General features: G+C 40.5%; 1 protein-coding gene across 1 annotated transcript; it reads right to left on the reverse strand.

Moving 5' to 3' along the window:
• Nucleotides 1–3,000: 3,000 nt before the first annotated feature.
• LOC148329055 (uncharacterized) lies at nucleotides 3,001–27,018 on the reverse strand. Its single transcript, XM_088307439.1, has 11 exons — nucleotides 26,799–27,018; nucleotides 26,585–26,694; nucleotides 26,355–26,501; nucleotides 26,127–26,279; nucleotides 25,192–25,301; nucleotides 24,974–25,097; nucleotides 23,276–23,368; nucleotides 22,641–22,709; nucleotides 17,755–17,808; nucleotides 9,793–9,945; nucleotides 3,001–3,285 (listed from the first exon to the last, which is right to left on the reverse strand). Exons 1-11 carry the CDS (start codon nucleotides 26,863–26,865, stop codon nucleotides 3,112–3,114), a joined length of 1,254 nt encoding a protein of 417 aa, XP_088163565.1. The 5' UTR covers nucleotides 26,866–27,018; the 3' UTR covers nucleotides 3,001–3,111.
• Between the last annotated feature and the right edge of the window lie 153 nt (nucleotides 27,019–27,171).

The raw sequence follows: 27,171 nt of genomic DNA on the forward strand, positions 1-27,171 counted from the left end.
AGTTCCAGTGTAACTCTGCAGGCTCTTACGGTATTCCTTTAAAGCCTTCAAGTGGAGTACACCTTTTTAATTAACTCACCCATATAGACAGATCCCAACACACTATAAAAAAGATACTTGTGCTTTCAGCAATGCGAAAATACCCCCGCGGTAGTGTTAGTGTGTATGCGTGTGCGTGGATGCTTTTTGCGACTGTCAGCAATTACTTTGCACTCAGGATGTTGTTACGATGATACGTACGTTACAGAGGCGATAATCCGGGATTATTCTTGCCTCTATGTATCGCATCATGGTGTTGTTTTTTTAAAAACGCACTGAGGAAATCAGGTACTTACTAATTATTGTGTTGTCATTGCCATAAACGGTGAACTGACACGCAGATGTGATCATACGAGGATATGAGCTATAATATTGTAGAATATTTCATCATTAATTAACTGACGTTCACTCGAATCTCTTCATGTTATAGTTAACTATTGAAAAAAAAAAAAGAACATTATTCAACCCAACACGCACCTGTCTAAAATAATTACGGCCACCTTGTTAATAATAAAAAAACAATCTGTCAACAACGGATCCCTTAAGACCAGCAAACTTTTTGATTGGCGGGCTACAATGGGTTCTAAAATTTGACAGAGGGGCCGGACCAGGAGCAGATGGATGGAGTGTTCTGGTAACTCACCTGATCGGAGAAAAAAAAAATACATTTAATTTTAATTGAAAGTGAACAAAAGCATTCCAACTAAATATATGTCTTTGAAAAACCACAGTATTTAGAAAATAAAACATTAACAAGGTTTATTCATTTAATTTTTTTCAAGTTCGGCGGGCCGGATTAAACCATGTAATGGGCTGCATGTGGCCCCCGGGCCGTAGTTTGCCCACACCGGGCTTAAGACCCATTCCAATTGTATATGTATTACTTTTTTTTTTATTTTATACTACTATTATTACAAAGTATTACTCTGTCCTTGGTTTCAAGAAACCCATTCTAGCAAAGACAGTGGATAGAGGCGAGCTATGCTGTATAGTGAGTGTCCTTTCCCCATGATTGAATGTGTGTCCTTGTGTGGAAAGCGTATTCTCCCCTCTTTGGGAGTAAAAAAAATACTGAGGTTGTGCTGATGCTGATGTACAGGTGAGAGAATGGCCAAGGATTTGGAGATTACCCGAGGCTTTGTGCGTCCACCATGGCCCACTCACAATAGGTCAGCTCAGAATAACTAGAAAGGGCTGACCGACCATGTTCAGTCACCCCTGGAGTTATTAATCACACAACTGTGCAGATGAGGCACAGGCGCTTGCACACACACACACACACACACACCCCTGCACACACATGAAAAAAAAAAAAAGGAAGAATCACCAGAGCTCGCTGTAATTATGCAGCCAAATGCTGGATGACAGCCTCGCTGCAGGTAGTCAGTCCTTTAAGCCTGCACTCCTGCTACATTATCATACACTATAAACATCCCACACACAAGCGGAAACATTGTCGCAAAAGGCCTCCACACTCCAACAACACATCACATCACGTTAGGCGCTGATAAAATGCAGCTTGTATCGCACATCTGAGACTCAGATCTGTGAATTTCCTCCGGAGTTTTATTTGACATCTCCTTAGTTACAAACACATAGCGCAGGAGCAGCGCATCGTAACCTTCCTATTCCAAAACAGGTTGCACAGCTTGCAGCCAGATCACAATCAGGACCAAGATTTCAGATAACGTTCCCATTTAGCGGTTACGGAATCCTTCAAAGAGGCTTCACGGGAACGGGAGTGAGTGTCTGGGTTGGTGTGTGTGATAAGGATTGTGAAATGTTCTATGGTGAATATGCAATTGGCTTGGTCGAACACTTGCACGCTTTCTCATTAAGATGTATGGTGTGATTCGCACCAGACGACCCAAAAATATAATCAACTGAAACCGTTTTGCAAGCAGGAATGACTAAATTGAAAAGATTCACATGCTTTTCTGTGACGTTAGCTTCTGTGTGTGTGAGTGTCTTGTCCGTGCTAGATGTAGCAAAGCAGCCCCAGAAAGTTAAGTGTGTCTATTGTTTTGATTTAGAGGGTGATCAGATAAGAAACCAGATCATTCCAAAAGTTCACATACTTTTTGGGGAATTGCGTATACGTACTACTATGGGGTGTGGGTGTGCGTGTGTGTGTGTGTGTGTCTCGTGTGTGTGTCATCAATCATCTTTCAGGATGGACAGAAGACAAACGTCACAGAAAGGACAGAGAAGTAGACATATAAAAATATAAAAAGTTATCGGTTGATTTGTGAATCAAACACCAGTTACGAATTTTGCTTTTCAACTCATGCTAAAGAAAAGCAAGTTGTGCAAAAAAATACTGAAAAATTAAACAGTGAGACATGCATTCAAATGTTTAGAGGAGTTCAAATGACGTTCCACTGGAAAGGCTTGAATGAAATTCCATCCAAAAGCCCAATACCGTGAACTTTTTGTAAGTCGTCTATATTCAGCCTATGCAAGCACTTTAGTAACTTAACATGTTAAACCACAGCTGATTGGCATTCTCTGTGACAAACTGTGAATCATTTAAATCCGCTTGTGACCTCAACCACTTTCCCGTATTTAGTGACACGACTGTCACTTTGGCATTAAAGCAGCACTTTCAGTCGAAGCATAGTCTGCTGCTACATGCTCTGACCTTGAAGATTTGTGTCCGATATTTACTCGGGATTTAGTGGCGAAAAGGTAAGGTTGGGCTAATACACACAACACCGAGTACTCAAACGACACTTTGGCGTCAGCGTCTCAAAATGGACTGTATGTGATGCAGGGAGAATGTGCAATCTAATCTCGCCGTATCGCTTCCAAGCGAAATTCCTGTTATCACAGGCGTGTTTTTTTTGTTTTTGCAGGCCATTTTGACGACTGGTTAAGTGTTTTAAAACCACTAAAAAAAACAAAGAGGCTTTACAAGACTGTTAAAAAGAAAAAAATGCCAAGAAAGCACATTCTGGTAAATTGACTGTGTCGCAAACAGCTTTTAATCGACTTGAATTCAGTACTCGGATAAACAAGTGTGATGTTTAACCAATGGAAAGGCACTTATGAGTAATTGGAAAGAAATGTTCATCAGTGTTCCATCGGCGTATCCTCCTTTGCCTCGTCGTCATCACTAGCAGGTTCAAAGTCATCATCAACCCCCACCTCAGACTCCTCGCCCTCCAACTCTCCTCCAAGCTCGGCCAGCAGCTGCTCCACGTGCTCCAACACGGGTTGGTCGTCACAGCGTAGCTTGCTGTGCAGCTGCAGTGATGACAAAAAAGGAAAAATGAGAAGAAGACAACCAAACAATGGTCTAACTGGAGGCCTGCTGGGAAAATTCTGCCGAGCATGTAATTTTATGAGGCCTGCCAGATTCTGGTCACCAGAGCTGAACATGACAATAACCCGCGATGATTACATGCCCGCTGTCATTAAATTTCATCCATTAATATATTTTCCATCAACATTTGAAATTATCTCTTTTATTGACGGTCCTTGAACATGCCTCACGTATCCGAGGCGAACGTGGTGCTTCGTATAATACTGTACGGCTAAAGCTATCCTAAGTCAACTTTAATAATTACAGTGAAGAGTAATGTCCATCACACTGCTGAGGTGGGGAGATCCTGTGTTGCGCAATCCACCATTAATGAAAAAAATGGATATTTTAGTTTGTACTATTTTAGTTGAATTTAGTCTTAGAGGTCAATAGGCACCATGGAAGGGATTGTGGGCAACTTAGCCAAATTTGAACAGCAACCATGACAAAAAAAGGGAGTTTCCAGGTTCTAAAGCACATACAGTGCTTTACTAACGCCCGAGGAATTTTGCATTACAATGTGATACTGTTTGTACATATGCACGGAAACACAGATTAAAATGTTTCTGCAGTGAGATCCAAATTCGCATGTGACCCTCCAGTCCTAAGCCAAGTTTTGATAGGTTATTAGAAAACATATTTCTTGACTCTGACCTTGAACAACAAAATCCTGTCAGGTCCAGTCCTGTGATGTAGTTATTCCCTTCCTTGATCAAATCCTTGTGTCACCGAATTGCCACGCTATCACAGTGGGCCACTAAATTTAACAGTGCAACATTAAGATGTCAGCAAACAGCCACTTGGAGCGGAGGGAAGTGTGCAGCTTTGGCGCTTTAAGTCTCTAAGTGCCGGTTAGGACGGTTGAATTATCCTGGAGCAGCTTGCATGCTGTCAGCGAGGCCGGCACTGCTCGCAAAACGCTGGTAAACAGTTTTTTTTCCCTTCATTTGGCAAATTAGCTGCTTTGGAGGAACACTCCGCTATACAGAGAGGGGAAAAAAAAAAAAAAAAAACATTTTCCTATTGCCGCCTGCAATGTACACTGCTCAACAAGAATGAATCCATCCCTAAAAATTTGAAAAGATTAGGACGTTAGTTTGAACACAAATTCAACCTTGATGACTCCAATCCTCCCCTAAATGATTCTTGTATTCACTGAGAAATATATAAAACAATTACCGGTACTTCGGAAAGGTACTTATTTACATTGGAGCTCCTAAGCACATATGGCTTTGTAACACGCTATCAAATTTGCCATCTCAGTGAAATATTGCTGGCAAGAGCCAGAGAAAAAAAGTTCCCTATGCAGCCAGCAGATTTATCTCTGTAAAATACTCCGCTTGTGTGTAATTACTGAACTCAAAGGGGGAGCGGGGTGATAAAACTGCTTCCCCTGCCACCGAGGACAGGAAGCATAGCGCAGTAATTCTCGGCGTGTAAATGCAGAGTAAGCAGGGCGGCTGCAGAGATTTACGCTAACGACTTTTTTTTTTTTTTTTTAAGTGAGAGAAACAAAACTAAAGAGAAGTTGTAATAGCCCATAGTAAAAGTAGTATACAAGTGCAGGGTCACAAGGCCAGAAGAGAGGAGACGAGTGTCTGCGACTTCCTTGCAAAAGCAGCAGGCTCCAAGCACGCACTGTCAAGGGAACTCATTTAGAGCGTAACAATGTGCACTTCCAGTGCGTGCGTGTGTGTGCGCGTGTATTTAAGAGGATGCTTTCCTTGTAGGTTGCAGCTTCTAAGGGACAGGAAAAGAAGAGGGGAGGAATGCACGATCCAGCCACAAGGTCTGATACATTCCCACCTTCTCTGCTTCCTTAGCAGAGCCCCCCCTGCCCCCCCAACCCCCCACACACACAGAAGAAGAAAAACAAAGATCGTCACTCTCAAACGCCTGGAGATGAACGGAAGTGGCATCTCAATTTTAATCCAATCTTGTTCAAAATGACGTCAGTCCACCCTTTGCAGGTATCACAGCTTCAACTCTTCTAGGGATGCAGCCCACGAGGGCACAGTCATGTTAGAAGAGGAAATCTTAAACCTTGTCTACATGTGTACATGATCTCAAAAGAGTGTAGATAAGCCTGCAAAACATCTAAGAGCATTTTTTCTTTTTTACACGTTCTGCACACAATGATGCTGAGATCAGATCTCATTTCTCGCTCTTTCACGGCCCAAAGAGCTGCCAAGAGAAGCGTTGTGTGCAATCACGTTTTTCAAGGTCCACTTTGCTCTTCGTTGAAGTTCTTGGCACAGCCTGAGGGACTCTCTACTGACACCTGAACCACACATACAGGAGGTCATCTGTATCAAGAGTATGCCGACGACATACGTTGAATTGTACGCAAAAACGGGATGTGTCTTAGTCGAACACCAACTTGCGCTAATGCAGCAGTTAAGTCATATATAGTGGCTGAATTAAGTATTTGACACGTCACCATTTTTAGCACTAAATATATTTCCAAAGGTGCTATGGACATGACATTTTCAACAGATGTTGGGAATAAGTCATGTATTCCATTTAATACTTTGTTCAAAAGTTTTTGTTTACGATGAAGTTAATTTCAGAATTTTTTTGTTCTGCTTTCTTTGCATGTAAAAAAAAAAAGATCAAGATTTATTGAGCTTATTTTCTGAACTATAGAGCGCCCCTACCGGTGAAAGAAAAATCTACAGAAAAGCTGTACCGTTGTATTAGCCGCATTGTTCAAAATCTCAGAAAAGTAGCAGCTTATAGTCCGGAAAATACGTCAGTTCCCCTGGTTCCTTTGTGTCCTTTTCTGGTCATTAGCCGGGTTTACATTGAGTCATGTATTCCAAATTAGATAAGATCCAAATGACCAAACGGAATGAATGCCATAATAAACACCTGAATCAGAATAAAAAGTCCAAATCTGAATGGAATTTTATTCTGAATCATAGGGGTGGTTTATTCCTTTTGCCATTCATAATATTCATATTTCAGGACTCATAACCATTGTAAACTGAGGACCCCGTACCAATAGACATTTGCATGAACTCATATTTAAATTTGTAAGAGTGAGCATTGATTTTAATGTTGAAAATGGATTTCCTTGGAGTTAACCAGGCCGCATCACCAGGTTACGTGTATCTACACTAAAGGTCACATGAGAGCACCTCAACCTTGCTGTCTCTCTGGTTTCTCCTAACAATTATCGCCTTCAGGAACACCAAGTCAATGAATACACCAGCTTTGAGAAACCCTTTAGTGAGTTTTTTGTTTTTCTTTCTCATTTAGTATCATGCACAAATTAAATGTACCCAGCCTGCATGAGGTTATAAGACACAAACATAAACAGTAGGCATCCATTCACAAATATATTAAAAGAGAGTCCCCTCGCGTAACATCCAAGCACGTAATAGAAACTGAGCCAAATCAAATGGCTTTGCAAACAAATAAACAGCCACATCTGACAGTTTACAGAATAATTGCCTCCCCAAATGATGATATAGAGGACAATAAAACAAAAAATGCATTTCATTTTCAATATAATTTACCGTCAATGACATAAACAAGTCCGCGCATCTTCTGGGATGGAGTTGAAACGACCAGTTTTCAAAGCAAGAGGCTCAATTTAGCACACACTGATCTCTGGGCTTTAGTCAGATTTAATGTATCACATGGTTCAGGACCAGAATGATCTTTGAAGAAACTAGAAGTTCGGTTTCAACAAAACTTCATTCAACCAAGTGTGCTTTAAGTTACTTGAGGTCAACATCAGCAGCATCAGTTTATTTATTTATTATGTATTGTTATTGAGTCGCTTGGTTTCTCAATCTCCTGACCACATCTGCCGGTCGCGTAACACCTTGTAGCTCTGCAACACGATGGCAATCCGTCTGTATTGATTTCGTGACGCACCTCAGAAACCGGATCGTCTCTTTCACCCGCTTGGTTTCCCACCAAATGACATGCAGACCTCTGAACGGAAACTGGAACAGCTCTATCGAAGATCTCACTTCACAGTCCAACTGGAGGCCTAGCGTGACCATGTGAGATAATATAAAGAAGCTCTCTCTTCCACAAAAAATACAATACAACTCCGCCCTCATGAGGGAGCAGCAAGGCAACCAAAAGAATGTTTTCTCGGAAGCAACTATCGGCTATGTGTGGAAGAAAGGCTTTTGGGTCAATACTGGTCAGATATTAATTACTGGGGAATGTAAGGGAGATATATAAACAAGGTCCATCTGCATTCAACCTGAATAAAACAAACTATTGATTGGAGACATAATGCAATAGCAGTGCATCACAATAACAGATGTCACAGATTGGATTCTAAGTGAAAATCATTTCCAACGTGCGCTCACGTTGGACCATCAGAATCCATGATTATTATTCTTTATTCATTTACATTTTCTGACACTAATTCCCTTTGGCCCGGAGGAAAAGGAGCTGCTAGGCAACACTCGAAAGGACCGCTGCTGAGTCAGTCACGGAGCAATTGAAATGGAACCAAGTTACGCCATCAAATATCACACTTGATTTGAAGAAGCCTCAAGTAGGAAAACTTGGCAGTCGTTATGCTATCAACACCAACAAGTCCTTTGAAAAACAACATTGACAGCGCGCAAGCTTCCTTACCGTTTTCAAAGTCACTTTCAAACACTTATAAGGGCTTATAAGCTTTTCCACTCAAAATTCTACTTGCTCTAAAAAAAAAAAAAAAAGAGAGAGATGGTGATATGTCACACACTAACAACGAGCCTTGTAATAGCACTCAAACTGAAACATTTCTTGTCCTCAAATTGCAATGGGCAAGCTCAATTTCGACCACAATGAAAGGCAAAAGTGGGGAATGATTAAGAAAAAAAAAAAATAGGAGTTGACGGCAGAAAAGTGATGGGGAATTAAAGTTGGAAATGAAGCATTTTGTTGTATTGTTACAGTGTTAAGTGATGGACCCAAGTATTTTTTTTTTTGTGCAGTTCAGTCTCCACCACAAATGTATTTCAACTTCATTAAGACAACGCCAACTGAACAGAATTTGATAGGTATTGCATTTCCTAATCCATTTCAAGTATGCCAGTCACCTTGGCCAGTCCAAAGCTTTTGTCACTTCCATTCTCCATTTGCGTGCATTCCTTTCTTTTTCATTGGATCAATTTTATTTAATCTGCTGTCATACTGTACATACAGTGCAGTACAATGCTGGCTTGCTTTACATTGGCAAGCAAATGACCATTCCTGTCAACATTCCTTTTTACATCCCTGTGCGCGCACACAACAGCCACATACCATTTTGCCACTATTGTGACAAAATATAGAAAAATTATAACAACCGACAAAAAAATGAGAACAAATTATAACCTTTTCCTGCATATCCCAAATAATTCATTCTTTTAATCATTCCGTGCCAACCCTCCAAGTTACAATGCATGTTTGGCATCTATTGCTAGCTTCGGGAGTGAATAGGTTTTAAGACAATAATCCTCGTTTGGCACGGCTGAATTAACGGTTGACGAAAAGGGTGTGAGAGCATACCAAGAACACACGCACACACATACACACACACACCAATTCCCTTCAGTCCTCCAGTCACATTTTTGGTGGAGAAAGTCGTTAAAGTTTGATGACATGCACACACCTAGGTTCAACCCTTTCCACAACCCCTGCTCATGAGATCCCCTTTTTCAGCCACATCAAATAGTAAAGCCTTTGACCTCTATTTGCCCCATATACGTCTGTGCATATTGCATACACAAGTACATATTCATCTATTCCATTGTCTTCAGTGAATGCATAGCAGATCCTGCCGGAATCTGACTGAGACTCAAAATCCATTTCACATCAGGTTTACGACTGATTTGACATGTGCCACTATTCACCATGTACACCTCAACGCCTCCTTTCCACCCACACAACTACACGCGCACACCTCACATTAAATCAGTTTTTTTTTTTTTTTTTTTTCATTTTCTCCTATGCAATTCTACCTCCTTCTGCCCACCTGTTGCTGTTTTTATTGTGCTCAACACACGTCCACTCTCTTTACCGTCATCACTTTTGGCAGTATGTCCACAAGTATCGTAACCCAATTTATAAAGAAAAAGTGGGACCTCAGCCTGGATAGCCACTTCAATGTTTTAACTTGATTATCAAAGTTGCTTTATATATTTTATAGTAACTGACTTTTGTGAAGGCTAATTATACGCTGCACTTGGTTTTCATGGCCTGCAGCACAGTGCAGGGACGATAATGATACGGCGCAAGATTGCCCGCATTGGGCACCGGTTGCTAAGTGACTGAACGTAAGTAGCCTGGTGCCTTGTCTCGCTGGTTTGGATATAATAGAGATTGCAGCTTGGCAATATGGATTTGTCAAGCCCTGGTGTTATAAAAAGGGGAAGTACAGAAAATATAAGTCACAGTCAAACTGTACTGCTCCCACAAAAAGAAGTTCATTGGCGCATTTCATGAATTACCTTCTTAGCATTGGTCAAATGCAATCGGGCCGCCTCCTTGAGCGCTGACCTCTCCTCTTCCTCCACCTCTGTGAGGGTTCTCCCCTCTCTTTCCTGCTGCTCTTTGGCTCGCTCTAACTGCAGGTTGCAAACCCAGCCGGAGAGATACCACACCTGGGAGACAGAGGGAGTACAATTTTTATTATTTATGTGAGAAAACGTAAATAACCTTCTATGACAAACGTCTCCCACACCTTAATACGTCGTGATGCAAAAACACAACCCAAATACAATTTGATTATTTTCAAAACGTTGCATGAATTCCAAAGCTCATCGAGGCCACATAGTTTTGCTGATGCAACTTTGGTAGATCTATAAACAAAAAAGTGCAACAGCTATGAAATATTGGAACAAAAATGCATTACAATGCAAATGAATTTCCCTCGGGAAAATAGCTGATCTGTAATGAAAATCATAGGTTGTGCTGGTAACATTATACTGACTTTGCCTGAGGCAAAATATAGTTTTAATATATAATTTCCAATAATTTTTAGCAGTTCCCAATAGAGATTATAAACCTGGCGCATTTGGTATTATAGTTTTATTCAGAGCTGTCTGAAGAAGGTCATAAGTGTATAAAAACAATGTAAAAAATAATAACTGATTCATGTCTGCATCATTATACTTGTTGAAATAAAGTATTAATGAAAAGTTAAATTCTGCATGATCCCGTGTTTAGATGAGAACTGCAAACGACTCAGAACAGAACTCAAGCACCAGTGCTTGTGCTAACAACAACACAAGCATCGTCCTGGTTGGCCCACCAATAATGCGAGTGATGCAAGGTTGCTATGGAAATTACAAAATGTGCAGATTTCAAGACAGTGTAGCCTGAATGTGAAGATGAAGGTCAAAGTACAACATAGTGCAGCATTTATTATAATCATTTCTATAGGAGCACAATTATACTAATGACATGGTTAAGGATGTTTAACATGCATTTAACATTCCACTCCCTTAGGCACTAACTCCCTGGAAAACGGCGTATTTTCCTGTAGCTGTCAACTGTACAAATATACAGAAAGTGGCAAACAATGAGAGAGGCATTCACTGTGGGCTATTCATGGAAACACAAAGCCGACAACATCAGCGGAAAACTTTTGCACAACCCAATGTTGCATTAAAACTATGATTACCGTGTTCATGTAGAGCCAAGATAAGCTTTCACGTTGACGGCACCTGCAATTTTCTCCCACAATCCCGCTTTAGTGGCAACACAGTACATTTCAATGGAAATGCTTCTGGATGTGTTGAATCACACAAAAGATATCTTCATTACCACAATAAAGCACCGTCATAGTTATTTTGTGAAATGGCCAGCTGTTGCCTTTTATACAATTATTTACACTGAAAATATCCATATTTATTTTTTCCTGTCAAATCCAGTTTGATTCAACACAGGCACTTGCGCACCCCAGTTTGTGCAACACCGATTCATACAGGTGTGGATGTCAATATTTACTTCTAGCGTTGCGGTAATTGCAAATGAATTATTTTAATTGCAATTAGTGATACTATAGTAGTCTCCTGTATATAATGTGCAAATCAGATACATTTTGTTGCAAGTCAAATTTAGAAAAACACTCAATTTGACGAGGGTCAACTTAAAAAATAAATAAATAAATAAATAAAAACTTACTTGAATAGAAATAATAATACTACTGCTTGATTTGTGTTTAGTACACAGTTTAATGAACGCATTTAATGGCTTGGGCTGCATTTCAAGGTGTCTCTTTGACTTCACTGTAATTAAATGGTTCAAAGGAATTGATGAGGAGCAATTAAGGAGCGCAAGAGATGTTTTTCAAGGTCACTTTGACAAGCTGAGGATGAGCCTTTGTTTCAGCCTGCAATGTTCAAGTTGCTACACATCCTCCTCATATACAAACCTCAATTCCAAGAAAGTTCCACGTTCCAAAAAGCTGAGGCAAGGTAAAGTTGAGGAATGGAAAAAAAAAAAACTGCCATGATTCGGTATTAGTGGAATAGGGCGACGTTCACCACTTTGTCAACAACTGCATGAAGAAATACTCCAACTGTCAACGAAAATAATTTGTCAACGCACAACTGCACGGACTTTATCATCTACAGTCCATATTATCATCAACACAGTCATAGAATCGTAGGAAATCCCAGCACCTAAGTGGCCAGGCCGAAAACCAACATCGATTTCCCGTGGCCTTCGATCTCTCAGATGGCACCGTATAAAAAACAATGTCATTGTGTAGAAGATACAGCCACGAGGTCTCAGGAACACTTGAGAAAACCGTTGTCAGTTTAAACAGCTCGCTACAAATGGAAATTAGACCCCAACCATGCAAAGCGAAATCCATATCTCAACAACACCAAGAAACGCCACCGGCTTCTTGCCCGAGCTCATCTGAGATGGACTGGCGAGAAGATAAAGAGGAAGTATGCTGTGGTCTGACGAGTACACATCACAAATACTTTATTTGAAACCATCCAATGTCGTGTCCTCCGGGCCAAATAGGAAAGGAACCATCTGGATTGTTGTCAGCACAAAGTTATTAAGCCAGCATCTGTGATGGAACTGGAGTGTGCCCATGGTATGCGAAACTTGCACATCTGTGAAGGCATCATTAACGCTGAAAGGTACACACAGGTTTTGGAGCAACATATGCCGCCATCCAAGAAACATCATTTTCAGCTACGTCTGTACACATTTCAGCAAGACGATGCCAAGCCACATTCTGCATGTGTTACAACGGTGTGGCTTCATAGAGGGTATTAGACTGGCATGCCAGCAGTCCAGTCCCGTCTCCCATTAAAAATCTGTAGCATTTAAAATATGACAACCGAGAACTCAGCAGTCTTCCACTTATAAAGTTAAGTTAGTGTCCTCAGTTCTCAAACACTTACTGAGTGTTGTTACAAAAGGTATAGGTGATATAACACAGTCGTAAGCATGTCATTGGCCCAGCATTTTTGGAACGTGTTCAAAATGAATGAATGTATGGAAAACAACAACAAAGTTTATTTGTTTAAACATGAAATATATTTCTATCTGTGCCTTTGTAGTATATTCAATTGAATTTAATGGAGGTTGAAAAGAATTTGCATATCGTTTTGCTGTTGTCTTTGCACAGCACTTTAATGAGGACTACTATACTACTTTTTGTTCGTGACAATACAGACTACAATAACAAATGCGTTGTTGTTTTGGACTAAAGAGCATCCTACTAAAGTATGCAGGGTATAAATGATTTGGGCCTCAATTATGTGTGTACCATAATGGTTGTTTAACAAGCCATCATGTTGCAATAGGGTCAAATGCAATTGTGTTCAAAACTGCATCAAAATTGACTAAATAAATCATTTTTGACGCATGCTGAGTGCCTGTGCTATTCAAAAAAAAAAACAAAAAAAACCGCAAAATTTGAACAAGCTCCAAATAGACCTGTGACCTCTGTTATGCTCACAAAGAAATCTGCAAAATCAAACTGACGTCTGCAAGTCCAGTATCTCCACAAGAGTCTCCAAGTTGGATGCAGTAAATAGCTTCTGCAATAATCAGACTCTCATTTCCATTTGGATTAATCAAGCAGAAACTTCCACTTCCAAGAATCAGCGAGGAAGGAGACACATATTACATTTTGTTATACTTCAGCAAAATGTGGAAAGCTGACAAAATGGAGTGCATAATAACATGTACAGCCCGCACTGTGTCGTGACACTATCTTTACGATGGGGAAATAGGATTATATCTGGAGTTATTCTGTGATTACCACCGCAGACTGTATCAGCCTCAGCAAGCCTCCAGTGACAACATGGCAGAAGTAGCTTCTTCAAATCCAACTCAAACCTTGTTGCAGTGGGATAGATGGGCGGATCATGTAACAAACCTGTTGCAGCACAAAGCAAGCATATTCCTAAAAGACAACGCCAGTATGGACATAATCGCAAGTACTGCACCTTTTGAACATAATCAACTTCAACTCTTTCTGAACCACGAGGAGTGCGTGTGACTCATATGAGGCCAAAGATAAACACCCACCTCTCTTTGAACATCACAAACACGTAAGCATTATTCATTGAGGGCAAAGGCAGAGGTGCGGGTTCCCTCGACCACTTTGTTAACAAACACATCACGATACGCCGTGCTGAATTCGGAATTGTTGTTAAATATGCTGAGTGGGAAGTTACCCCCTGCAGCCACACTCACCAGAAGATCAGCCGCGCTGGATGAAAAGAGTTTGCATCGCTCTCATGATTGCAGCACCAGCAGGATTTCATTTCCAATCAAGGAAACGTTCCCTGAGAGCGAATACCCCCGAAGAAGAAACACTTACGTTGCATAGAGGAAACTTGAAGGCCAAAACTGTTCCAAAACTGATTTCCGATTTGTTCAAAATTTGTAACAACTTTTCCGTCTTTCCTATTTTAGCATGAGGAACAGTATAAAAACAAGCTTACTACTGTATATTACTACCATATTTTCCAGACTATAAGCCGCTACTTTTTCCCCAGATTTTGAACCATGTGGATGATTTTCTTTGGATATTTCTTTCACCGGTAGGGGCGCTCTATAGTTCAGAAAATACGCTAAATAAATCTCGATTTTTTTTTTCTCTCTTGGGTCTGTTCTGTTTTAATTATCAAAGTTGTTGTCGTGTTAAAAGGCACTGCTATGACAATCTGTTTATGGACCTTTGTATGCATTCACAGTACAAAATTGTTCTGTACATGCAGTCAACAACTAATTATTTCAACATAGAAAACTGCAGCTTATAGACTGGTGTGACTTCTTTTTTTTTTTTTTTTTTTTTCCCCAAAAAGAGTTGCTGCGGCTTCTATGCAGGTGCACCTTATAGTCCAGAAAGGGCAGGGCGTAGATTTTTGCATACATTGTGCTTTTCAACAGTCTACGGTCTCACAAGCTGTTGTCAAGTTTGTTTTTTTTTTGTTTGTTTTTTAAACGCAGATATTCGAAGGAGTAATTTTCAGCCATGGTAAGTAACGCACACAGGCATTTAAACACTTCACAGATGTCCCTCTGTGAAAAGTCTGCATAAGTGAAGATTTAAACATCTCAGCCAGAGAGGAAGAAGCCAGCCAAGCAAGCCGTCTAATTAAGAACTTCTAAGGCTCTCTTTTGCCCTTCAACAACCCAAGACAGAGGCACACATAATTCCATTAAATAAATGTCGCTTCTGTCAATCAAAGTACTTGTCGTATCAAAGCGGAAGCCTACTTTCACTCCCATATGGCACTATGAAGGAATGAACAACAGAATCATGAATAAACTCAACACCTTTTGAAAGAAGATTTGGAACTGAATCAGGTGTTTGTGCCGCTTGGAGTTACTAGGCTCCAACTTTCTGACATATAAAAGTCAAGATGAGCCAGCAGGAAAAAATATACCTACTGGACTTGAAAAACAAGACAGGATGTATGCAATACGAAGAGAAACTATAATATGTGCTCTGACTAAACACTTTGTGACCATAAAAACTGGAGAGTGCATTTGCAATTGACCAAATGTCCACTCACAGGCAGTATCACAGCTAAATCTCTACAGTAAGTTTTAAAGTTCAGCCCCCTGATGACTGCTCTCAATCTGTCATCTGAGGCTGTGTGTGCGTGTGTGTGTACGTGTTTGTGTGTTTGTGTGGGAGGCTGAGCCTGAGGGCGAGTGTGGGAGAGACACTGTTGTGTGCTCTTTGACACTCAGTGGCGCACCTTCGCTTTCTGCGCTGCTCACCGTGGGGATTTCAAGAGCTGAGGGACTACAGAGTTCCCATTCGTGCACACGAAAATACTGCCATTCACGCCCCCTCTAATGAACATGCAGTTGCTAACTCACTGCAGAAGCAAGGAAGAGCAAGACGCAAAGAGAAAACATGTTTTTGTGCTCACACAAACGCACACGCACGCGCGCCAACGACTGCAACTCATCACTTTAAATTGTCCTCTCAGTTTTTGCCTACAGGACATATGCTTAGGAACACCCCACATGTCATTCTTTCAGTCAGAAATGTGATGACTTTTCCTAAACTGACCCCAAATGCACAAAAGGGAAAATATTTAAAAATGTCATTTTGTAAAGACGCTATGAAGGTTATGCACATTGAAGCTGTGAACAGTGTCCACTAAAATGGATTTACTATTTATCATCAGAGAAAACGGTGGCATGCTTGAAAATGCCATAAATGTGATTATTATTATTTTATTTTTTGAAGGGGGTGTTGGGCTTTAACTCATTCACTATCAGCTGAGTGAAAAAAATGGATCTTTGACATATTTATCCGTTAATGGCAGTGAGTGAGTTAAAGGGTCATTCATGGGGTGAATCATGAACTAGAGAAAAAGTCAAATTGCATGAATGATTACACCCACTAAAGATGAGCAACAGCTGTCACAAAAAGAGGTCAGCAGGTGACCCTGACACGTCTATACCTGCCATGTAAAAAACAAAAAAATAGAAATAGGAATAAACAAATTATCAACTCAAATGATCAAGAGATATAAAAAGATTTGTAGTTCATAATTCGATAGTAAAAATTATAAGGAGATTCAAGGTCAGGCTCAAAATTGGCCTGCAACATTCGTTTGCATGGAAAACTGCCTTTAAGAGTTACGTGCGTACAACCAAGCACATACTTTTCACTCACTGTCGCAGAGTTGGTTATGAATGACATGCACCCGCTTTGTGGTCAAAAAACATCTTAAACCTTTTCATCTCACTGTCAGCAAGCCAAATAAAAACGACCTGGGACGCGGCCCTCAGAAAAATCCATGCGGTTCTTGTTTTGACACAGGTCAACACTCAGTGAAACTTTATAACAATATTATTAGATTGTATAATTATGAGTACATTTCACCAAATTGTCTTCTTTCCAAGCATCAGACAAATTTGGTTTTGGCAAGGGAGATTGATATTCTAGCATGCAATCCTGTCTGCAAAGCTGTCTGCTCAATTGCTTGCACAACTGAGGGGAAACAGCAGTCAATACCAACAGCTGACCTGTGAAGTGAAGTGCAATTTAGATTCGGCTGCAAAACACAAGCGGAGTAAGTCCTAACACCGTAGCTGCCGCTGACAAAGAGGTAATGTTTGCTCTGTGGGTGGTTTGTCTGTCTGCTTGACTGCCGACTGTTGGCGGGAGGACCCGAAAAACAATAAGCTGGTGGAGTGGAGCATGGAACAAAATGGAAGAACAATCCGGGCTGCATGTGTATCTATAGGGGATTTCAAAATATAGATGTTTCTTTTTGTCGCCCAATGCAGACTGTCGACATGAAGGAATGCAACAGATCAAACAAATGGTAAAATCTTGTCAGGATATGTTAATAATTAATTTGGAAAAGGAACAGAGAAGAATGAGGATGTCATTCAAGCAAAAGAGCATCACTCTGACTGATATTGAGAGTCGCCTCCCCCCAAAATGTCGGCTGCACATATCGCTACTGATTAACAGGATTCTTTAGATGCAAAAGATTTTCCAGTATGAATAATTCAAAGTGTGAAAAAAGAATGAACAAGGAGAATACTTTTTTGATATCTCGCACCTTATTTTGCAACTTCCGTGTCATAGTCATTCAACAAACACAAATTGCTTTTTGCGGTGAGAGTGGAATGATATATGTGGACCGAAAATAAGACTTACAAATGAGATTGTTGCCATGATTACAAATAGCTGGAGCCTATATGAATGAACAGCTCCGTCTTGAAGTCATAAATATTTGGATCATTATTCCTCAGTGAGAGGTTTTGTAGAGCCTAGTTAATTTTGCAGTCATAAGAGTGGGTAATTGGACAAGTAAGGTTGAGGTCGATTAGTTATTTTTATTTTTTTAATCCTACACTACACACTCTCTTTAGTCTAAAAATAAAATGAAGCTAACTTCTTGAGTTCAATTAAACATTTTTTTGCATCGCTGGGCCTTTGCTTCGGTGCATACCTGAACAACCTCATCGTCCTCTTCCAGAAGCCCCTCAAGTACTTCCACCGCCATCTAAATAAGAAGCACAAAGATGAGACGCAATTAGAATGAAAAGTTGGAAAGAGCTTTGCAAAGACAGAAAAAAAAAAAAAAAAAAAGCATCATCAGAAAACGCCCCCAGCACAAAACAGAACGTTGAATCTCGTAGGCAGCCGGATCAATCAGAGTGATCCGTGGATCCGATAAGCATCTGGCCAGCTCTGAATCCAATATACGCAAGGCTGTAGACACAAAGACGAGACAACAGGCACAGCCATCGACATACACGCTCAGCAGTGCTTATTGCGCAGTCAATAGACACTTTAGTTGCTCTACCCGATAGCCTTTTTAATCTATTTAATGACATTTGGAGTCAATCCACTGTTTGTTTCCGCCCGGCTCGCCACTCCACACTCTGATAAATCTAAATAGCAGAGTGAGCCCAAGTCCACATTTCTCCCCACTTCCTCGCATTTTCCTAAATCGTTCTCTTCGGTGCCCCGGGGGGGGGTCGCTTTGAGCTGTGAAAGGAGTCAAATGTTGGCTGACCTTTTGCTGTTGAACGTCATTGTTTGGGTCAGTTGCTGTGGGAAGGTTCTATTACGGAAAACAGACCTTGACTTAGGTAGGCTGTTTGTTTCGCTCTCCCTCTTTTCCTGTGGATTCCGTGGTTGTGATTGTGCGAGCGCTTGAGAGGCCCCCAGGTGATGATTTATTGATTTTTGTCAACTTGAGGTTGGAGGCGAATGTTAGCCAATCACCCGTGGTGAAGGGCAAGAATAAAAGGCACGCGCGCATGCACCGCAGTTACACAAAAGAGTAAGTACAATAGGCAAGCTCTTGTTTTGGTCGTATTATTTGCTGGAGAGCTTCCGAATTACACTACCCTACCTCTTGCTCTTTGGAGAGCTCTTTTCATTAAGCGTGTGAGGCTCCAAAGGCAATAAAGAGGTGTGTTGCCAGGATGCGCAGAGGGAGAGATGGGTTAATTGAGAATATCTCGTTAAAAGCGTACCAATGCCCATTTCAGTTGAGTGATTGTTGGACTAATTATCGGATGAAAACCCGCGGCCTTTAATTAATTGATGTCTAATTAAAAATAGCCAAACAAAACATTCAATCCCAGTAGATGATGGATGGATTCATGCAGAAATCTGTTTGACTGTCGTCACATCACGACACTGTGACGAACAGTAATTGAAGGTCGGAAGCTTTAAGAGATGCGGGGTGAAGTGGCCTTAGATCATGCGTTTTTTTTTTTTTAAGAGCAACAAAAATAGAACAAGAGATATCTGGGAGCTACGATAAGTGAGCAGCGATAACCGTTCCATCATCGCCAAGTGCCGAGCTTCCTAACTACATTGGTCAACCCTGGGGGCCCGTGATTAAAGATTCAGATCTTCTTAAGCTGCTTCACACTAAACAACAACAAGCAAGAAGATTAATATATCTGCACCGCTACGGGGGAGAGGGTGGCCGCTTGCTGAGAAGATGGGGCAAAAGGCTGCATCATAAAGAACACAAAAGTGGTCAGTGAACTAGCAGCGTCACAAAGATACATGCGCATTCCACAAAGTCACTACGTACAAGATGACCTCTTTATTTCCGGACCTTCACTTACCCCCCCAAAAAAATAAAAAAAAAATAATCACTCGTAGGGAGGAACTCATTTTTAATAGCTGTTGTGTGCACTTTGAGCAATCTGGAGGCAATTTGGTAGAACGGAACTATTTTACTGACATGCAGCAGCAGAGGGATGTGAAAGACAAATCACTCCACAAGCGAGGGCAACCACTATCTGTAACACATGAACACTCATATACACACACAGAGAGTAACGCCTAAGTAAATCAATCCAACGTTGGCAGGTCTAACTCATTGGGAGGTGCAAGCGGCATGCCATTTCACAACACCAACGTTCAATGACAAAAAAAAAGTAAACAAGAGTGACAAGAGCAGAGGAGGGAAACCAGCCATCAGCTAATAAATATGCTCAAAGACACCTTAATAGCTGTCAGGGGACCGCCCGTCCGTCTAACTGTCCGTATGTCTGCTTCCTGAGGTGAATTAGTGGGACCCGTGACTATAATACCAAAAAAAGGGACCAACGGATGCAAAGGAGCAGACCGACATTTCTGAAAACTTGAAATTGATAAAACAGTAACAACGACAACATTATTTCATCAGGATTAACAGTGAACATTTTTAATGTATTGCAATTTATTTGATTCATTTTTTTCTTTCAAATGACCAGATCTGAGCATCAAATATGTCCACACTGTGAACAATGTTGTGTTATGAGAGTCTTTTATTGTAGAAATATACTTTAAATTTAGCTGGAATGGTTGCAAACTGTTTGAGAATAGAACAAACGTTATTATTTCCACTGGGGATCATTTTTGGGGGAATTACAACAATTTGGGTGTCAACCAGTAACCTGGAACAGATTGATATGTTATAAAAATTAGTTTTGTTCCGATACCACTTTTTGGGTCCCGATACCGCCAACTGGCTGTGCACTATCGTCCGATACAGATACTGTACCGATACTTTTGAAAAATCAAAATACAAGCACAATTTTTCTTGTAATTATATAGAATTGCATAATCACGCGAATGTCAAATGTTCAACATGACCACCTAACACCATCACAACATACATGATCTGATCACTTTCTATCAGTTATGTTTTTTTTCATGTACACTGGGTCATAAGATTACATTTGATTGAAACATATTTCGGTATCGGGCCCATACTGGTTGGTACTCACCGATCCGATACCTTTTAAGGCAGTATCGGTACAGTTACAGATACTGGTATCAGTATCGGAACAACATTAATAACATTCCATAAATGTAAACTAAAGCGTATGTCTAGTCATAATCACGATGAACCAGGTCCAAATATTAGTATTCGCTATATAGTTATTCGTGGGGAATAAAGAAGGAAAAATATTTTAAAAATATTGGAAAAAAAACTGAAAATTTTAATCTGGGCGCGCCATACTGCACTAATGCAGGGGTCCAAGCATCAATGAAAAGAACTTCATGTTTCTAAAATCCTTATTTAAAAATTATAATGCCAAGTAGCCAAGTAAGAAGATAATTTTGGCCAAGGGAAGGAACCTAAAAGCGAGTCAAGCAGCTCAAACGTGTACTCCAAGCAGTTGACACACATTCTTGTCTATCAGTCATAAATTCTTCCTTTTTTGGAATGCAAACGAAACATCCATAAAAAGAGCAATAAAAAAACTCCTCAAGCAGCCAATTCAGGCAATTCTTTTCACATTATTTGAGCCATTTCTCACTTTGAGTCCCATGATCAAATAAGTACAATGTCTTTTTCTTTTTTTTTTTTATAAAACCCTTCATTTCCTCCTATTGCAACCCACACGCTAGTGGAGGGAATATGCGGGGCCAAACTGGATCCATCAGACAAAGCACTCTACACAAACAGGTGTTTTTCTTCTGACACTGTTGCTCTTCCAAAATGCACCGTTCGGCGTGCAGTATGCTTCTTTGGCAAATGGATACACGCGAAAATTTCAAAGCCTTGGCGCTGCTCCGCAAGAGCAAGCAGAACACACGATGGAGGAGAATGTGGACAAATGGTCAGTTACTGGCAACATGCTAGGGAGGTTGCCTTCAAACTAAAAACTTTACAGAGCACAAAGTGCAAGCACAAAACTTTGTGGGCGTTGTGGATGGCTTCATAGCCTGCTGGGAGACAGCGTGTGTATGTGTGCGCTCATATTCCATCAGGATTAGTCTCAGACTGTGAGAAGACGGACAATAATAAAAGATTGCCACCGCCTTTAAACTCATTTTCCGTCACAAGCTTCCCAATTGCGGAATAGATGAACCGAAATGGTGTGCAGGAAGTGTAAATGAATATAAATGCATACATGCCCACACAGCAAAACACCGATGTTATTATTTATGAAGCAGTCACAAGTGTCTGCAGCTGGTGACACCGACAGCCGGATGAAGACAAACGACATGTCACAAACCGTGAACTGAGACGCTGTCATTTCACTGATTCACCTGACAGCCCGTTCTCCCCTCCCACCGCCGCCTCCTGTAATAACCGTAAACCTCTCAACACGAGCGAGCAAAATTAATCAGCGGATCAGAACGGAAAATAGACGAACCTCAGTTAGCGTGGTGGAAATCACAGAAAATCACTTCAAACACTAATGAATGTGAGGTTCTGCACTGAAACGACATTTTGCCACAAGAAAAAAAACAAAAACATTATAATTAACATGGTAAATTGATGGCCAATTAAGCGAGCAAGTGTGCCGTAATAAATATATAGCTCACCGGTGATGCGCATTGTGATTTCCTATGACTGTTATAGAAGTGATCATTTGAAAATAGACGTAAACACTTAAAAAGATTTCAAATGAAAGTCAACCCAGAAATGTGCAACTATGCTGTGCAAAAGTGGACTAAAGTGTAACACTGATTCACCTCCAATCGCTGGAGCTGAACTGAGTGAAAGCTTACAGTGTACGACCATCCAATTTGCATCACTCCCAACTACTAATGAGGACTATCAGCCAGCTTGTGATGTTTCACTCCGACTGACATATTGTAATTGATTGTTCGACCTTGGTGGAGGTCTTTGCTCAAACGAGTGCCACTCAAGTTCTTTCTCTCCTCGAGCATTGGCCCACACTCCAAATACCAGTCGTCAATTATTGACAAAGGACTCCGAAGGGGATAAAGACCACCCATGATCCTTGCCACTTTTCCAAGCTATTCACTAGAAAGCAAAAGTGCTTCGCCGCCCTCCTGCCACGAAACGCAAACAGTGCGACAACAAGAGCAGAAATGCTCGCGCTCAACACACATCCTTTTCACCTCGTATTCCTCGCCCTCGATGAGGAGCTTGGCTGTGGTGATGCGGGACTCATACGGCGGGATCTGGTTCTATGGCAGAGGGGACAAAAGAAGAAGATTGCAATGTTTAACGCAGAACATTTACACAAGCACGGTTCCCGCACAATGTCCGATAATGGCAAGATCCAATTTCAAGGTAGGAGACGTTCTGCGGCCACGTGGTTGTTAATCACTGCGGACATGACAGCAGTCCGAGTGTGGATCAAGCTGCTGGGGAAGATAAGAGCCACAATGACGGCGCCTCTGTGGGATTGTTGTATCATATTATAAACACATTTGCTCCATTAATCTATGCAAACTCTGGTCACATATAGAATTTTTTTGCTTTCCAAGTCTTTCTTCCTCATTCCATCCTTGGAAATCATTTCTTTTTGCCTTCACTTACGCCATCATCACACGCAAAATTACACGGTGTCGCAAAATAATGGTTCCACATTTAACTTTTATTATCCTTTTTTCATTATCTTCTGCTTTTTATCTCCACTGGTGTTTGTGCTCGTGGCAAAGCGCTCTGTGAAAGTCCTTTTTGGTCGCAGTGTTTCATATAGAAAAGTGAAACGTAAGCGTCGGCGGATGACAGAGGCACTTCAACTCACCTGCCCCTCTTCTTCTAGGCTGGAGGATGCTTCAGTCTGTTTCTGGGCAGGCAGCCACAGTTTGACACTCTTCAACAAGTATTCTTTGCCTTCCTAAGGACACCACAATGTTGTGCAAAGAATATAAAAAAATTACCATGAGATTGAAGGACAAAACAGAAGACACATTATACTAATGTGATTTGTTCTAAGTGTTGAATGCGTCGAGTGTCTTAACTAAAATGCAGTGTTGGTTTCCAGTAGAAGTATAGGGTCCAGCAATTAAAAAAAAAAAAGGAAAAAAAAAACGGGGAAATGGGATTGTGTCAATGGAGCAAGACTGCCCCCTACAGTTTAGCAACTGAAATTTCAGGTGCAATTCCTTAAACCTTTAAAAAATGTGTTGACTCTTTGGGGAAGGTGCTTTTCAATTCAGAGATGAACATGACCGAGCGTGACTGTAATCCATTCAAACATCCGTGATTTCTGCCCTTGCGATATTTATTACAGGATCAACTGACAGAAAAAAAAATCCTGCAAACATTAACTTCTAATGAAAGCCCATTTTGCCTCACAATTTCAGTTCCTCAGGGCTTCAATGTTCAGGTGTTCCAATAATTTTGTCCATAGCGTGTAACTTGGATTACTCATTCATTCAGTGACTGTTACTTTAATTTCGTATCTCATCTGCCTGGCAATAATAGCAGACATGGCAGGCGGCCCATCATTTTGAAAAGAATGTAAATGTAATACGGTCATAAAATGCAGTTGATCATTGTTCATATTGTCAAGAGATGGAAAGAATTCACTATTTCAACATTTATGTTTTACATTTAGCACAAAGGTTTTTTTTAATCATCATTTTATACAAAGTATTTTATATCAATGTATTCATAGAAGACCTATTTTCAGAATGAAAGCTAAATTACTTTGCTGCAATGAGTAGCCATGAACACATTTGCGCAAAGTCTATTTCGCAGTAATTAATTGTACACGCAAAACCATCACTAAAGCCATTCCAACACATTTCTTTTTTTATTACTTCTAATAAGTGAAATTAAAATATCAAAACGGGAAAGGTGTATAGAAATGGGCGGAAAGTTGTGAAAGGTTGGTCAGACCTTCATTAGGATTTAATGAAATGCAAATCCAAAATAATTTTCTCACTTGTTACACAGAAAAGACATTTTGTGGAAAGGTCAGCCTGTGGCCTTTCACTTGATCTGTGGACCGTCTCCAACACATTTCTCAAAGCATTTCTTTTTACATTATTGGGAAGTGGAAGTGAATTTGAGTGTAATTTGCTCAATCCAACCAGATGGAATGCTTATGCTGACCGTCTAAAAATGCATGGTTGAAATGAAAAATCGTACGAGGAGCACATGTCCTTGTACGGAACAGAAAAACACATCCAGTCATCGTCCTTCGAAATGAAGGAATGTTCTTGGGATATTTTGTCTTCATTCAGTTCAATCGGTTGCCCCTGATTATCGCTCTCATTCTTAGGCAATTACATGACTTCAAAGATCTGCCTGATAATTAGCATTCTTATCCACGTGACCCGCTGAGTGAATTGCGCTACTGATAATTTAAGTGTCCATCTGCTGATTAATGGCACACCATTCAATTTGCTGAGAATAATTAACTCAGCATATTCCTGCTTTAATGTGGTGATAATTCATCCCATGAGCGTATGCGTGCCTGCGTGTACGACCTGACCTGATTTTTCTCTGTGCTGAACAAGTAGCTGGCCATGAGTTGGAGGCCTTCGGGGTTGCTAGGGTGATATTGCAACGCTCTCTCAATGAACTCTTTGCACTTGTCAGCAGCTCCCTCCTCCATACTGCACACACATTCACAAATCTCAACTCATTAAACAAAATAGAGACAAGAGGAGAGATTACACATGTCTGCAGTCGAATTATGTTCTCAATTACCAGAGATCTGTTAGGTAAAGTTCAGCGATCGAGCAGTAGGCCATGCTAACATCCTTCGTCGTTGGGAGTTCAGGATCCTCCTCTACTGGTGCTGCAGCTTTGTCCTCGGCCTGTTTAAAAGTTAAGATCACAATCATTAGATGTTGTCTTAGCAATACTAAAATGACCACGTATAAGTCGGAGGCCACTCAAATGGTACGAGTCTATTCTTGCTTATCTTTCGTTACTCACTAAAATTCAATGTGCTCTTTCTTGGCCCCCCCCACCAGAAACTTATGTGGAAATCTGTGTTTCATAATTTATGTAATTCTGCTTTTATTTGCTTTACTATGTGAAAATTATAGATTAAAACTTATGTCTGTATATACAGTCATCATACCCCATATTATTAATAGCTAAGGGGTTTGAATAATTTGGGGCTTGTCTGTAGGCCTATCCCTATTGCAAATGGACTCGATAGATTCAAACATGAAATTATTCAAATCCCTAGGAAATATATATATATATATATATATATATATATATATATATATATATATATACACATTACATTTTTAACCCTTACTTTATAAGTATTTTTAATATGTTATAGCACATTTTGCAAGATACAGTAAGTATAAATAAAAGGCTTCAATCAGTAAATTGAGCTACTAAGTTAGAGATGCTTTCACAGGGTTTACAGTGACATCAGAAAATTGTATTTAAACAAAATATGTATTCCGAATAGTATCTTAACTTTTCACAGTTACCTGAACAAAAATACTTTGCACTTTTATGATTGTAAACACCTTTAAAACTGAGTAATAACAACAGCAGTATTTTGCTGGAAAAATACATTTGATACCCCCAGATTGAGTAGAATAATGAGATAGAAAGACGATCAATAGACGGACAGATTTGATATTGGACTTGTATTTTAATCAGTATGCACTCACAGTGGTCTGTGCTTGTTTGTCCATTGCAGAGAGGATGACTTGTATTCCTTTAGTGTAGTAGTCAACAGCTTCCTGACCTGTGTGGAGTTGTCCCAGGTACATATACTTATTGTGGCCAACATCTGGGCTCAGCTCCACAGCACGCAGAAAAACGTGCATGATAAGTCAAGGAGGCTACATGGACCAGTGATGGGTATTATTTAAAATGACTCACACAGTAAAGGATATTTCTTTAGCTTTCTGTGCGTCTCCGAGCTCAGAGGAGATGTGTCCCAGCATGTCAAGCGCTTGCAGGTTAGTGGACTCCACGTCCAGGGCACGCTGACAGTACAGTCCAGCCATCTTGAAGTCAAAACTGTCCATGCATTCTTCAGTCTGTGCAAATGTAAACGTTAAAAAGAAGAAAACCTAGGCAAAATGTCACATTTAATAGTTTGTGTTACAGTCACTAGAATTACCTTTTCTAGTAGTTGCTCAACAGAGTACTTTGCAGCTGTTTTCTTTTTTGCCTTTTCATGCATTCTGACTTTCATCCTCTCCTGAGGTGTCAAGCCCACTATGCCGGCATCTAGAGTCGTAAAATACTTTTAGAGGGAGAGTAAAGCTTGGCCATTTTTTGACATGGAATCATCAATCCGTACATTAGTCGTTTTAATCACTACACTACCTTACCGTTTTTTGGGCGGTTGTCTTTCCTCTTTGGCTTGGTTTTTTTTTTACTCTTAGCCTGCCCTCCCATGATTACAAATACGGTGCGCAACGATTCAACAATTTAGACTTAAAGAGCAAATTCTTCCCAAGTGATTAACCAAAACACATGGAAGACAGAGGCTTGAAAGAAACTTTACATATTGCGCATGTGCCGTAGGACAGCATCTTGGAAGCTACGGAAACGCACAGTAGACAATTTTACACGGGTGAGGTTTGGGCCAGTGGCTCTTGGCTAATAAGTACCGGGTTCTTAATGTATGTTTGCCCGCCAGGATTAAAGTAAAAAAAAACATGTCTCGTTTGTAATATCCGGTTTGTGTGATTATTGTTATTA

The sequence above is a fragment of the Idiotropiscis lumnitzeri genome, chromosome 10 (assembly GCF_059441095.1).
Source record: "Idiotropiscis lumnitzeri isolate Australia: NSW breed Sydney's pygmy pipehorse chromosome 10, RoL_Ilum_1.0, whole genome shotgun sequence".
Classification (NCBI taxonomy): Eukaryota; Metazoa; Chordata; class Actinopteri; order Syngnathiformes; family Syngnathidae; genus Idiotropiscis; species Idiotropiscis lumnitzeri.

Bases quoted from the DNA above. Each gene is read 5' to 3' on its own strand.
- LOC148329055 (XM_088307439.1), bottom strand. From the start codon at position 26,865: ATGGGAGGGCAGGCTAAGAGTAAAAAAAAAACCAAGCCAAAGAGGAAA. The intron at 26,280-26,354 runs ATATCCTTTACT...CTTATCATGCAC, and splicing joins ACGCACAGAAAGCTAAAGAA to GTTTTTCTGCGTGCTGTGGA. The intron at 25,302-26,126 runs GTGAGTGCATAC...ACTTTTAAACAG, and splicing joins ACAAACAAGCACAGACCACT to GCCGAGGACAAAGCTGCAGC.